Raw genomic sequence first — 12,831 nt, 5'->3', positions numbered from 1 at the left:
GCAGTCAAACTCAATAATCAATTATTAATACGATATTTGGGAAGTGTACGACAATCTGACCTATAAATACCTGTTAACCGTTGATAAATAACCATAAACTCCGATCGGTATATTTTATATAGTACAAATACAAATTAAAATACGAATTAATAATATGCAAAAAGATAAAATATTAATTTCACTAAAAAAAATAACACTCTTACATAATATCAGTCCATGAAACAAAAACACGAAGTTTACTTGACTGTATTTTGTCAAAATATTAAATTTATACAGTATATACATAATTACTATAATAACTTTAATTTACTTTTAATTTCACCAAATTTGTCAATCCTGTAATTTGGAGATAATACATGAAGTCGTCCATGTGCAATTGTTTGAACTTGTTTTGACAGAAATTTCCACATTCAATAAATACAATACAGTTACGAGATTAGGGTATACCAATAAAATAAACTGATTAAAATGCAGTACTCAAAGTTCTTGTAAATTGTCTTCTAGTGACTTGAATATTTATTTAGTTATTCATTTTTTTTTAAAAAAAAGATACCTTTTAATTTTATCGATTTTATTTAATGTTTGTAAAATTGATAAAGGACTCTTTGAATTTTATTCCATTATTATTTAGTATTTTTTCAGTTTTATTAAATTGTTATTTGATATTCTAATTTAAAATTTATATCATTATAATATTATTTAAATATTTATTATTTTGAGATATGCATGAAATCTTATATTTTAGAGTATAAAAATAAAGATGGAGATAGAATTTTTAGTTTGAGAATTCGGGTATTGAATTTAATGTTTATTTACTTTGAGATGAATTTCCGAACAATAATAATATTTACAGATTTTTCAAATCAATTTCATAAGAGTTTCACAGAACAAATTGGGGGCTGCTTCAAACGAGGAAGAGGGTTTCCGCTTCTGTGACTGTAAGTATTTGAAACTTTTATCGCCCCTATTTTCTGTATCTTCTTCTGTTATCTATCAATTCATGTTAGTATTTTGAATCGAACTCTCTGGGTTACGCTTTCAAATTCTTCGCAAATCAAAATTTATCATTCACCATATCCTTTTTTTCTGCGTTCCTTCATTCATTTATTCACTTTCTTGGAATTGTACTTTATCTGGAAAATTCTGTTGCTGTATACATGTTTTACCCATTTTACGTGCAAAATAGGGTTTGGTGGAGAAGTGAATCGAAACTAGATTGTTGGTATTTGTAGTGGCGTTCAATTGAGGAAGAAATATGTCGGTGACAGCGGGTGTTAGTGATACTGTAATAGCCATTAGGGATAAGCTGAGAGGTAAAATTGGGCAAACAAAAGTTCAGCGTTATTGGCCTGGTAAAGTTCCTGAATGGGCTGATGATGAGAATGAAGACATTGCCCCTGCCGATATTAGACCCTCCAGGGAAGCTGCCTTGGAGAAAGTATTTCCTCGTCACGAGGAAGATACTGCTATAGTTAGAAAAGATGATCGCCGGCTCCGGCGATTGGCTGAGAGTCGGATAGATAACCGGGAGGAGGTGAGGGCTGATCATCGCCGCATTCGGCAAGCTGAGATTGTTTCCACCATTGAAGAGGAGGCCAGGAGGCAGGAAGGGTTGGAATTGGAAGAAGAAGATGAAAATGCTTTGGCAGAAAGAAGGAGGCTGATCAAAGAGAAGTTGCTTCATAGAGAGCAGGAAGAGGCGCTACCTCAGGAAGAGGAGGAGGAGGAGGAAGAGGAGGAGGAGGAGGAGGAATCTGAGTATGAGACTGACTCTGATGAGGAATATACTGGAGTGGCTATGGTGAAGCCTGTTTTTGTTCCCAAGTCTGAGAGAGATACCATTGCTGAGCGCGAGCGGCTTGAGGCTGAGGAACAGGCACTTGAAGATGCAAGGAAGAGGAGGTTGGAGGAAAGAAGGATTGAGACAAAGCAGATTGTTGTTGAGGAGATCCGAAAGGATGAAGAAATCCAGAAAAACTTGGAAATGGAGGCCAACATTGCTGATGTGGATACTGATGATGAAGTCAATGAGGCTGAGGAGTATGAGGCTTGGAAAGTTAGGGAGATTGGTAGGATCAAGAGGGATAGGGAGGATCGGGAGGCAATGTTGAAGGAAAAAGAAGAGATTGAGCGGGTGAGAAACATGACAGAGGAAGAGAGGAGGGAGTGGGAAAGGAAGAATCCGAAACCTGCTCCACCACCAAAGCAGAAGTGGAGATTTATGCAGAAATACTATCACAAAGGAGCTTTCTTCCAGTCTGAATCTGACGATAGGGCTTCCACTGTTGGATCTGATGGTATTTTCACACGTGATTTCTCTGCTCCAACTGGGGAGGATAAAATGGACAAGACAATATTACCCAAGGTTATGCAAGTCAAGCACTTTGGTCGTAGTGGAAGAACTAAATGGACCCATCTTGTCAATGAGGATACAACTGATTGGAACAACCCGTAAGTTCAATTTCCAATCTTCTCTTCTTTCAAGAAGAGTTAAACATTGTAGATAAAATTGCCTGTTCTGTTCCTTGATAATATTTTTGTTGTTTTATCCCAAGAAAGCTATATATATATATATATATATATATATATATATATATATATATATATATATATATATATATATATATATATATATATATATATATATATATATATATATATATATATGTGTGTGTGTGTGTGTGTGTGTGCGCGCGCGCGTGCGCTCACGTTTGTGTGCCTGTGTGCGTGTGTGTGTGTGTGTATATATATATATAGCATATCTCTTCGTATTTATCTTCTGAACTTCTGAACTTCACCTTACTTCAAAATGTTCTCTCACATAACTTTCGCATTCTTGGAATGATATTGAGAGGGTTAGGTCAAAAGTGAAATGTTCATCTATTGTTAATTTATAATTTTTTTCTCATGATTTAGTAATATTTACTGCTTATAACTTCACAAGTCATCACTCATCAGAAGAGTTGAATTATTATTTTAAAAAGAATGGTTTTGTGATGTGGCCTCAAAGCCGAAGATCACTTAGTAATGGCTGTTTACGGATAGGCAAAAAGTGTGGTGTACGAATGCAGTTTTAGAAGAGATAACTAACTTTCAACCTCACAGTAGAGCCTGGGAGGAGTGCTTGTTGGTTTGTTGGAGAGAAAATATATACCCAAGAAGGTTGTGTAGAAGATATACTGAAATTAGGCTTGGGCTGGGAGTGACTATACCCTTTCGAAACTGCATGGTAATCTCTTGCATTATTTTCCCATTATACACAGAACATACCACGATCGGAGCTCCCTTGATTAAGACCTGATCCTGAAATACAAATATTTTTACGCTTAATTATGACATTTTAGTCATTCTTACTTGCTGCTACCTATCGTTTTGCTTATCAAGCAATTTGATTGTGCATGAGAGTGAGATTGATGAATGAGAGCTGATTGGAAGGAAAATAGTTAACTGGAATATTTCAGTTAGACTAAGCGTAATTATGCCATCTTACAAATCCTATTTTATTATTTTGGAATTCATTTTGTAGAATGTACCTTTTGAAACTTTCCAATGACACCCATGTATTCTCTATCTGTTTGCCACTTCATGATTAATACTTTTTGTGAATTTAGCTAGACATTAAGGGATCATATTGGATGCCACAACTTAAATGAGTTGTTCATTAGCAGCTCATGCTTCATTTTATCTAAAATGTTTAACTCAATACATCACCAATGTTCTGTTACATTGCATGCTTTACACTACAATATGTTCACATCTGTATTTAGTCGAACAAGGCCTAATTTATACTCTATTATTTTTTTCCTTAATATTGGTAAGATGTCTGGCATCAGATTTGTTAGAATTGGACCGGATTGACTTGTTTAACCAGGAACCGATGAATATCCAGTCCAAAATTTCATGAAAGTTGGATTTGATTCAAATTGGGATAAAACTGGCTGGTAGAAAGGTTGGTTTTCTAAGACAGTGGTTGCAAACAGATTTGATTTGTTATTATCAACCTTAAACATGATGTATTAGTTTTGCTTCTGGTATCAAAGCCATGGAGTAGAGTCTATCCTAACGAAATTTGTGTTTTTAGACATATCATTCTATCCGCTATTGGACCATCATTAATGTTTAGTTCTACACACGAGATATATATACCTCGGCGTGTAAGGTGTGTGTTGAAAGTCTCACATTGACTAGAGATAAGACTAATTTAGAATATATATGTGAGTGCAAACTTCATCTTATAAGCCGATTTTGTGAGGTTGAGTTTTACTTAAAGTTCACTTCTTAATAGTATGCAACAAAAACCTGTATATATATTCTGCTCCCAATATATAAAAAGCTCATCACTCTACATACAAAAATACATAATAAAACGCATGAACAAAACCAATCAAACTTTAATTTTTATATGCCTTATGAATTAAATTAATACCAAAACCAAGAGTACTTTTATACAAAATAAAAACAGCAAATGTGCCAATATATTAGTCAAATAAATAAAATTCCGCAGCTGCCTACTTCCAAACAATTCATGGTAAATGCCAAAATCCCCCAAAATCTTAAATCACATTTATATATTTTATATCTTGCCACTACTGCACACCAATTTTAATCCACACAAAATAATAATTTTTCATCCCACATAATATCATAAACACAGTGTACCAAATATTTCCAGATACCCATAAAATGATTTTCATAATAATAATATCAAGTCATAATAATCAGAACTGCAATTGAGTACAAGATAACTATGAAAGAAAAACAAATCACGTAACTAGTTAGCTCCCATTACTTGGATTGTTTTCTAACCCTTGATACTTCTGTGTTTTCCTTTTACCCTACCAACTCCCAAACAACATTGTCCCAAACATATAAAATATCCCAAAGCCTCTACTTAAAAAAACCCTAATCACTACTTTAGGTCTTATTTCACATTTATTACTTTCCTCAAAACCAAAGAAACAAGCCGAACTTCACAAATATTCCAAAATAAATTTTAGAAATTTTCTTAAACAAAAAAAACATTGTTGGTAGGAGTTGAACCAAATACCTTCGATAGGTTACCCAAGTACTCTAAACAAATGAATTATTTAACTCGTTTGATTATTTTACTCATCCCAAAAAGTATAACTTAAACTTAACTCATCATTTTCATTATTCTGCTTAATTAAATTTTTTAGGGTCTTACATATGAATTTGTGTGTATTATTTTATATTAATACTGGTTAATATATTGTATTATTATATTGAAAATTTTAAAATAATAGTATTTTATTGAAATTGGTTTGGTTGACTTTACTTTGTCTAGTGACTTGACCGGTTTTGACAACCTTGTCTCACATTAATTAAGAATTTAGCCGTAATACTCTGTGTAAGACTTGAGTATTCCTCCTCCTTGAGCTAGTTTTTGGGAGTGAGTCAGGCTTGTTTGTTTCAAATATGTCAGGTCTTATGCTGGGTCTACCCTGGATGACCAATTTTGCAAACAATGAGTGGTGTAAAAATAATGTCAAAATGCATTTTAAGTCTTGGGCTGTACTTGTCCCTTGGTCTAGCCTTTTAATCAGTAATTTGGGAGCATACATAGCTACTACTTATATACTGCAGTTACCTATTGTTTCTATCCCAGTGAGATCTATGATTTATACCATGAACTGAATATCCTAATTTATGATAATAGTGTTGTTATTGATGATGATGGTGATGATTACCCTATTGTTTAGTAACATCATTCTCACCATTTCTCTTCTATGATAGTTCTGAACATTTTACATTAATGGGGATTTGATTTGAAGATATAATAGCTATTATATGTCTTTAGCCCTTCATAGTGCATTTTATTTGAAAGATATGTGCATCTATTATTATAGCTAGACACCTACTTTCTTTTTCCTTTCTCCCGTACACTCCTAGGCTGTAATTGGATAAATGCTATAATAATGTACTGAATTTTCAGTATTTAATATATTTATTAGAAGTTCCCTATATTTTGATTGGCCATCCATTTTCACATTGAAACTAGGAATTTAGAGTTAGACACATTGGTGAAGTTGAAAAATTCCTCTATACTCTTGTACTTGTTGACTTTGACCTTGTATCCTCTGTTGGCCATGTTGGCCATGACATAATATTGTCCTTCAAACACCTTTCTGCTGAAGAAAATTGTGTTCTGCATTTAGCAATATTCTAAGTCCACAAAAAAAACAGACATGGCAAAACAGAACCATACATGCATTTGGATTTAAATATTATGTAATAAAATTCAGATCATGTATAGACTCTCGATGATATTTCCTTTAGAGTATGTTGTTAGTACTTTCCTTCTGGTCCTTGCACCCACACTTTTAAGTGATTTCCTACAAACTTTTGAGTGTATACCTTGCTGGAGTAACAGAGTAGCTAAAAGAGGGTCAATGATTGCAGATTGTGTCTGCCAAAAGTGGCAGTAACTGGGTTAGTTCACTCTTACTTTGAATGTTCAAGTCGATCTCTCTTTTTGCTTCTGAATGAAGAAATGGCTAGGAAGATTTTTGTGCCTGTTCCTTGTTCTAAATGTTCAAGCGGGTGCACTTGGAAAGGAACCTACTATTTCTTTGCTTTATCTGTAGGCAAGAGTCATTTTAGTTTGTAGGCAAGAGTCATTTTAGTTTATAAAAAATTTCTGAAAATTGTCATGCATAGTATCATAGTAATGTTGGTTCTTAGAGTTGATTCAATGGACTTTTAGGATAATGTTAATAGAAATTGAGAAAGTTCTACTTGGATGATTGAACCCACTACTTTGTGCTGTTCCAAGAAATGGAGCTGTGTGGGAGATCAAAGTGCATTCTGTCAGAGGCTGCGTAATGGAATGATTGCGTGTAATAATCGATTTCAATCATTCTGTCTGTAATAATCGATTATCATACTTGGTAATTGATTATTAACTACAGGACAAGTTTAACGGATAGTCTAACTGTTAGGGGTTGGAAGGTATACGAGAGAAGAAGAAAGTATATGAGAGAAGAAGAAGGACACTGAACGATGAAGAGCAGGGAGAGGTTGAGCCGAACGGTGGAAGGCGGTAGAGGAGAAGAAGAAGAGCACCGAATGGTGGAAGGCGACGAAGAATCGAGCCAAACGGCTGAAGAACTGGAGCCGATCGATTGAAGAATCCTAACTGTTGTAGCAGTGAGGCTGGGCGGGAAATAATTATAGTAAACAGAGTTATATCATGGGAAAATATTCAGTATAAGATAATTATAGTAAATAGAGCTATATTAAGAGAAATATTCAATATAAGATAATTATAGTAAATAGAGCTATATTATAGGGAAATATTCAGTATAAGATAATTATAGTAAATAAGGCTATATTCTAGGAAAATATTCCGTAGAAGATGGGCAGGAAATATTCAAAAGAAATAGGGTTAGAGTCTATTGTTTGGGGTATGTTTTGATTATTGAGTTTGTTAACAGGCGACTACAGTCTTGTGAGGGAGGTTATGCTCCCAACTATCCTTTGTTTACAAAATTCTATTACTATTAATAAGAGAAATTCATTCTTTCATCATTATCTTTTCTGCCTACTATGATCGTGATTAATTAGGTTTCCTACTCAAGAACCTAACACTAACTGTTAAAAACAGCTAAAAGCTCCAATGGCTCGGAGTGATAATCGATTATTTTAAGAACCGAAGAGTTTTCCAAAATAGTCTGTGATAATCGATTATTTCATGTGCTAATAGATTATCACTAATCGATTATCTTTTGTAATAATCGATTCTTTCATTACGTTTTCTACTCTAAATGCATTTTTACAAATCAAAGTTACGTGGAATTAAAAACTACTTAAAACCTAAGTCCGATACACTTTTATTACTTATTACAAAAGCTTTTTAACATGATACAAGTCTTCATTTGTTCTTCTTTCAAGTAGTTGCTTGACATTTGATTTGGACATCATCAAAACTTCATTTCTTCATTTTTTTAACACATACCTACTTATCATATATTGTTTAGTAAGATCTTGACACAAGTGTTTGTTTTTTATAGTACCTAAGTTTCACTTTTATCATTTGGTTTTTTGTAATTTTGTGATTTTGAGAGAGTATAGCATTACATTTAAAAGTTATGCTTTGAAATTAATGTGTAGACAAAGATATATTCTGATAGGATATGGAGAGTCTATGTGAGAAAGAGAAGAGGGAATGATGAGGTTAGGAGAGTTAATGAGGTATAACTGTAATAACAGTTAGTGGCAGGAAAAGAGCTCTTATAAAGAGCTAGTGTATTTTTGTAATAGTCAGTTTTAGTTTGATTCTTTGTATAGACAGGAAACATTTATCTTGTGTAGGGGAACTTGGCTTCCTTGGAGGTTTTGGTTGTATAGATTGAAGGAATTAATAATAGAATTACTTTGTTTTACTATCTTTCTTGTTTTTTGGTGTGTGTTAGTGAAGAGTTTAGATAGGTTTCCTACATAGAAATTTCTGGGTTGTCAAAGAAATTTCTGCATCAGCTTTCCGATGTCTTACTTTTCTTATGCCTGATCTATCTCCATTTCCGAGAATACTAACCTCCGTACTTTCTGTTTCACTGAAAAAAAAAAGGTTTATTTGTTAGTTATTACTACTGCAAGCAGCATTTTATACTCAAATATTCACTTCTGAGATATTATTCTCTAAAATTCTTGTTGACTTGTTATGCAGATGGACTTACAATGATCCTCTTCGTGCAAAGTATAATGACAAAATGGCAGCAATGAACGCGCCTATGTCAAAACCTAAAGGAAGCAGAAAATTGAAGGATTGGGAATCTCGATGAAAATTTGAACTTAGAGAATTATGCTGGTGGGAGATCTCGTCGTTTCCGTTACTAGACTTAAGATGTCCTTATCCCGTGTAAGCTTGTGCTGTCTTAAACATAACGTAAACTAGTTTATCATAGATCATGGAAGGTAGTTCATTCATGCAGAATGTGACAGGAATTCACACTAGTTTATGCTGATTTTCTTCAGTTAATGAATCATAGCCGATTTAGATCCTGCCAGCCCAGACTAAAGACTTTGACATCCTTTCTTTGTTTTGTCATAATTTTAACTTTATTACTGGCTGGCTATTACGATTTTATTGAGTTTGCTGATGCTTCAGGAGCCAGTTTTTCAAGTTAACATACTGTATGTGCACAACGTACTGACTTGAACTCCGACAAATAGCACTATCGTGACGGTGTCCATAGGTGTACCAGAACACTAGTAAATGTAGCATAATCTTCCATGTCTTGATAAACAAAGGGGTATATTGAAAGTTATTTCGTATCCAACTTGGTACTTGTTTGTTTGTTTGAGTTATTTCCCTAATCAATAAATCCTAAAGCTTTTTTGGGCATTTACAACGAGTTATATTCAAAGCAAGTTTTTACAATAATTAGTTTCAATAGAGAAGGCCGTATTTTGACGATACCATTATAAATAAATAAAAGAAATAGAGGATGAATGGAAGTAACTTGTTTCCAGGCTTTTGTTCAAAAGTTTTTTTTTTTCTTTCGGAGCGAACCTATCTGGGCAGAACTTTGATAAAATATATGTTACGTTAATTTTTTATGTTCTATAAAAGACTTTTTAAATTTTAAAATAATCAAAAAATGGAAGATACAACAGATTTAGAAAGTTACTTTATTCTCGTATGAATGCGACTCTCTACTTCCAATAGAAATTGTTTAGATAAAAGAATTCAATTCTTCTTAAAACAGGAGGTATTTAAAAATATTTTTCTATCAACTTAAACATTTGTACTTTCATATTTAAACGGAAATAAGTTTCAGGGAAGTATAGGATAGGATAACGAGAATGTATCCGAGTGGAATGTGGGAAAATTAAGGTTCACATGCAGCTTTTATTATTTTTGTTTGTTTTTTAATTAAAAACTGCCATGATTTTTTTATTTGTTTTCAAATATCTGCACCGAAAGTAAAGAAAATTTTTTTTTTTGCTAGTTCTTTTTATAAATGAAAAATAGAATAAGAGCGTAAGAAACATTTGGTAATTGTCAAGGTAAAAATATAAATACATTTGTACGTAACATTTTGTGAAGAGAGAGTATAGTGTGCTGCGAGTTCGTTCACGAGACTTGGTTGAAAAGATGAGTTGCTGTAACATATTTTAATGGATACTGTAACATGCTTTAATTTTCTGTTCCCTATTAAATTCTTGACATTTACAGCATAGATTTATGTATTTCACATGTTTTAAGATGTGTATGTTGCCATTATGACTGATGCCTACTTTATAACACTGCAAAGTCTGTTATCAAATTACAATTTATACCTTATGGTTGCATTTATATATATGCTGACAAAACCATCCCACTAAAAAACAAAGAAAAACTAAATTCGAGCTAGAATAATGGAACGAAGAGAAAGATACTGATAATTGGTATAACCATAGCAATTAACCTTTGTTTTAGTACACTAAATCTGCAAGCAGTAGTGTGATACTCAGTTATTCAGTATTCATACCTACCGCCAGTAGATAAGAACCCTCCTTCAGAGTATTAGTTACCAGAGAACCATTTGGAATTTTTTTATAATTTCAAATTCGAAAGTTCCTATCAAAATAAAGATTATGTAAAAAGGGTTGATTCATGAACCTTAAAGATTGTTTCTTTGCATAATCAAGAGTCAGACCTACAACGATAGTACTTAGAGCAGCCTCTATTATGAGGATTTGAGGGGGGAGGAAGACACCCTCCACTGTTACTATAAGCTTCACCAGAGCCACCTCCATTACAAACTGGTTTGTCTCTCTGTAAAGCTCCATTGGAAATGTATTTCTTCTGCTCCAGAAACCTTCGGCTTGTTTCTGACTCCATCAACAGCTCATCTTCTTGATTGCATTCAGCTATGGAACCATTGCATGTGCTTACATGACTGGTCAATGAGAGCACAGTGCAGCTGCTCAAACGCATAAAGCTGAAGAATATCAAATAGATGAAACAAAGTCTAACAATGGTGGATGGTTTTGAGGCCATTTTCTGTTTTCCTTCCACCTTCAACCTTCCACTAAGAAGCACTATATAGAGAATATTATATATTATATGACAGCACCACCTTTTTGAAAATATGCTAGTTGCATTAGTGACAAGCTGATGGAGCGCACTTCACCAAACTCTTTGGACAACATAAGTTATCTTATTTTCCATGTGCTACAGATGGGTTTGCTTTCTTTTCTCAGAAGACTATGATTTCCTTTGCTAATATTTATTTTCTCCAAAATCAAGTCTGAAGAGAAAATTCTAATGTTTGAAGTGAATAGTGCACTATAAATATAGACTAATTCAAAAAAATTTATTGGTGTTAAGAATACAAGTATTAAAAGTTGAGTGGTATAAAAAAACACTTACAAACATTTACAACTTTAAGATTTTAGGATTACTTTATATGATTTACTAATGACTGTTGAAACTAAATTTATCCCTTACAAAATTTCTTACAATTGTTTTTGTGATGTTAGGTTGGATTTTATTTTTGTCCATTGTTTGTAAAATTCAAGTTTATAAAAACATTGTGCAAAAGGAAGCAGAAAATGATGTTACTTATCTTATTTAGCCAAGTTTCTTCTTGAAGACCTTATACATACATGAACAAATGTGGGGTTAGGTAAATAGGATTATAGGAAGGGAGTTATCATGACAAAAGCAAAAGGACAGAACAGAGACAAAGGAGAGTGAATGTTGACTTTAATCATACATTTAAAATATTTGGTTCATATTTCTCTAATTTTCCTAACCTCATGTTGTCACCTCAAACCAACAGTTGGTTGGTGGGATCCATATGGATTTCCTTTCACTCTAACAAAATGGACATAACTTAAGTTATTTTCACACCATCCTCAAATTATTTCACTCGTGGAATTGGCAAGCAAAGCCAAGAATAAAACTATGATTTGAGAGTGTTAAGGTGGCACTTTGAAACTTCACATCTTGAATAGCATTTCTTGGACCTTCGAAAGTGTTTCTCATCAATTATATGAAACGTCTTAACCTCTGTGTTGGTGTGACTCGGTTGAGGCTAATATAAACAAAATACTATCTGAAAATAGATACTTCGAATATATGTAAAAATTATTTAATGGCACACATTTGTGGGACAACAAAAGTGGCTATTTGATGTAAGAATTTCTTAGCTTCAAAGCAAAATACTGAATCCCATGTCATTATAGAGTTTGTTATTTGTTCCTGCAAAAAGAACACATGACAGAAAAACACTAATCAACTCATCAAATTATAACAGTATAGATATTTCCATTTTCATCGTAGTATGAACTAAAGTACTCAAGAATAAGAAGGCTTCTCTCTCTCTCTACGAAGGTATGTGGAAGGATCATTGTAACTCTTATTTTCAGGATAATATCAACTTCATTTTCTGTATTTCCATATGTAAGATCCTCCGTTATAAGCGTTTGATGCTGGTGGCAGCAAGATTTTGCCAGGTGCCATGTGCTTGGTATCTTCCATAGTAATATACTTGATTGCTTTAACATGCTCTTTTGATTTTTGAGACCCAATTTTTCCTCAGTTCTCGCAATTCATTTCCTTTTCTCGTACTGATTTTGTGGGGTTAGCTTGTTACTTTTTGTGCCAATACATAAAATGAGAAATGGGAACCATTGGAGGAGGACACAGAATAGGGCATAAGAATGGGTTCACCTTCAACTACTTATTTTCTCTCTTGAAACTAGAAAGTTGATTTTATAATAGATGTTTTTAAAATAGTGTTGTTCATCTCATTCATTTTTCCTTGTGTTTAAGGACCTTGTTGACATAAACTAGCAAAATCGTTTGACGAGAATGCAAAG

General features: G+C 33.3%; 2 protein-coding genes across 2 annotated transcripts; one reads left to right on the top strand and one right to left on the bottom strand.

The window, feature by feature from the left end:
* The first annotated feature begins 788 nt into the window (after positions 1–788).
* Positions 789–9,026, top strand: LOC108322300 (uncharacterized). The gene is made up of 3 exons (XM_017554340.2): positions 789–938; positions 1,187–2,451; positions 8,687–9,026. Exons 2-3 carry the CDS (start codon positions 1,256–1,258, stop codon positions 8,799–8,801), a joined length of 1,311 nt encoding a protein of 436 aa, XP_017409829.1. The 5' UTR covers positions 789–938; positions 1,187–1,255; the 3' UTR covers positions 8,802–9,026.
* Positions 9,027–10,398: 1,372 nt separating this feature from the next.
* On the bottom strand, positions 10,399–11,048 carry LOC108340488 (protein RALF-like 32). Its single transcript, XM_017577911.2, has one exon. The coding sequence runs from the start codon at positions 11,003–11,005 to the stop codon at positions 10,649–10,651; it is 357 nt and encodes a 118-aa protein (XP_017433400.1). The 5' UTR covers positions 11,006–11,048; the 3' UTR covers positions 10,399–10,648.
* Between the last annotated feature and the right edge of the window lie 1,783 nt (positions 11,049–12,831).

This window comes from Vigna angularis, chromosome 1 (assembly GCF_016808095.1).
Source record: "Vigna angularis cultivar LongXiaoDou No.4 chromosome 1, ASM1680809v1, whole genome shotgun sequence".
NCBI classification, from domain to species: Eukaryota; Viridiplantae; Streptophyta; class Magnoliopsida; order Fabales; family Fabaceae; genus Vigna; species Vigna angularis.
This window is presented reverse-complemented; position numbering and strand designations above follow the sequence as displayed.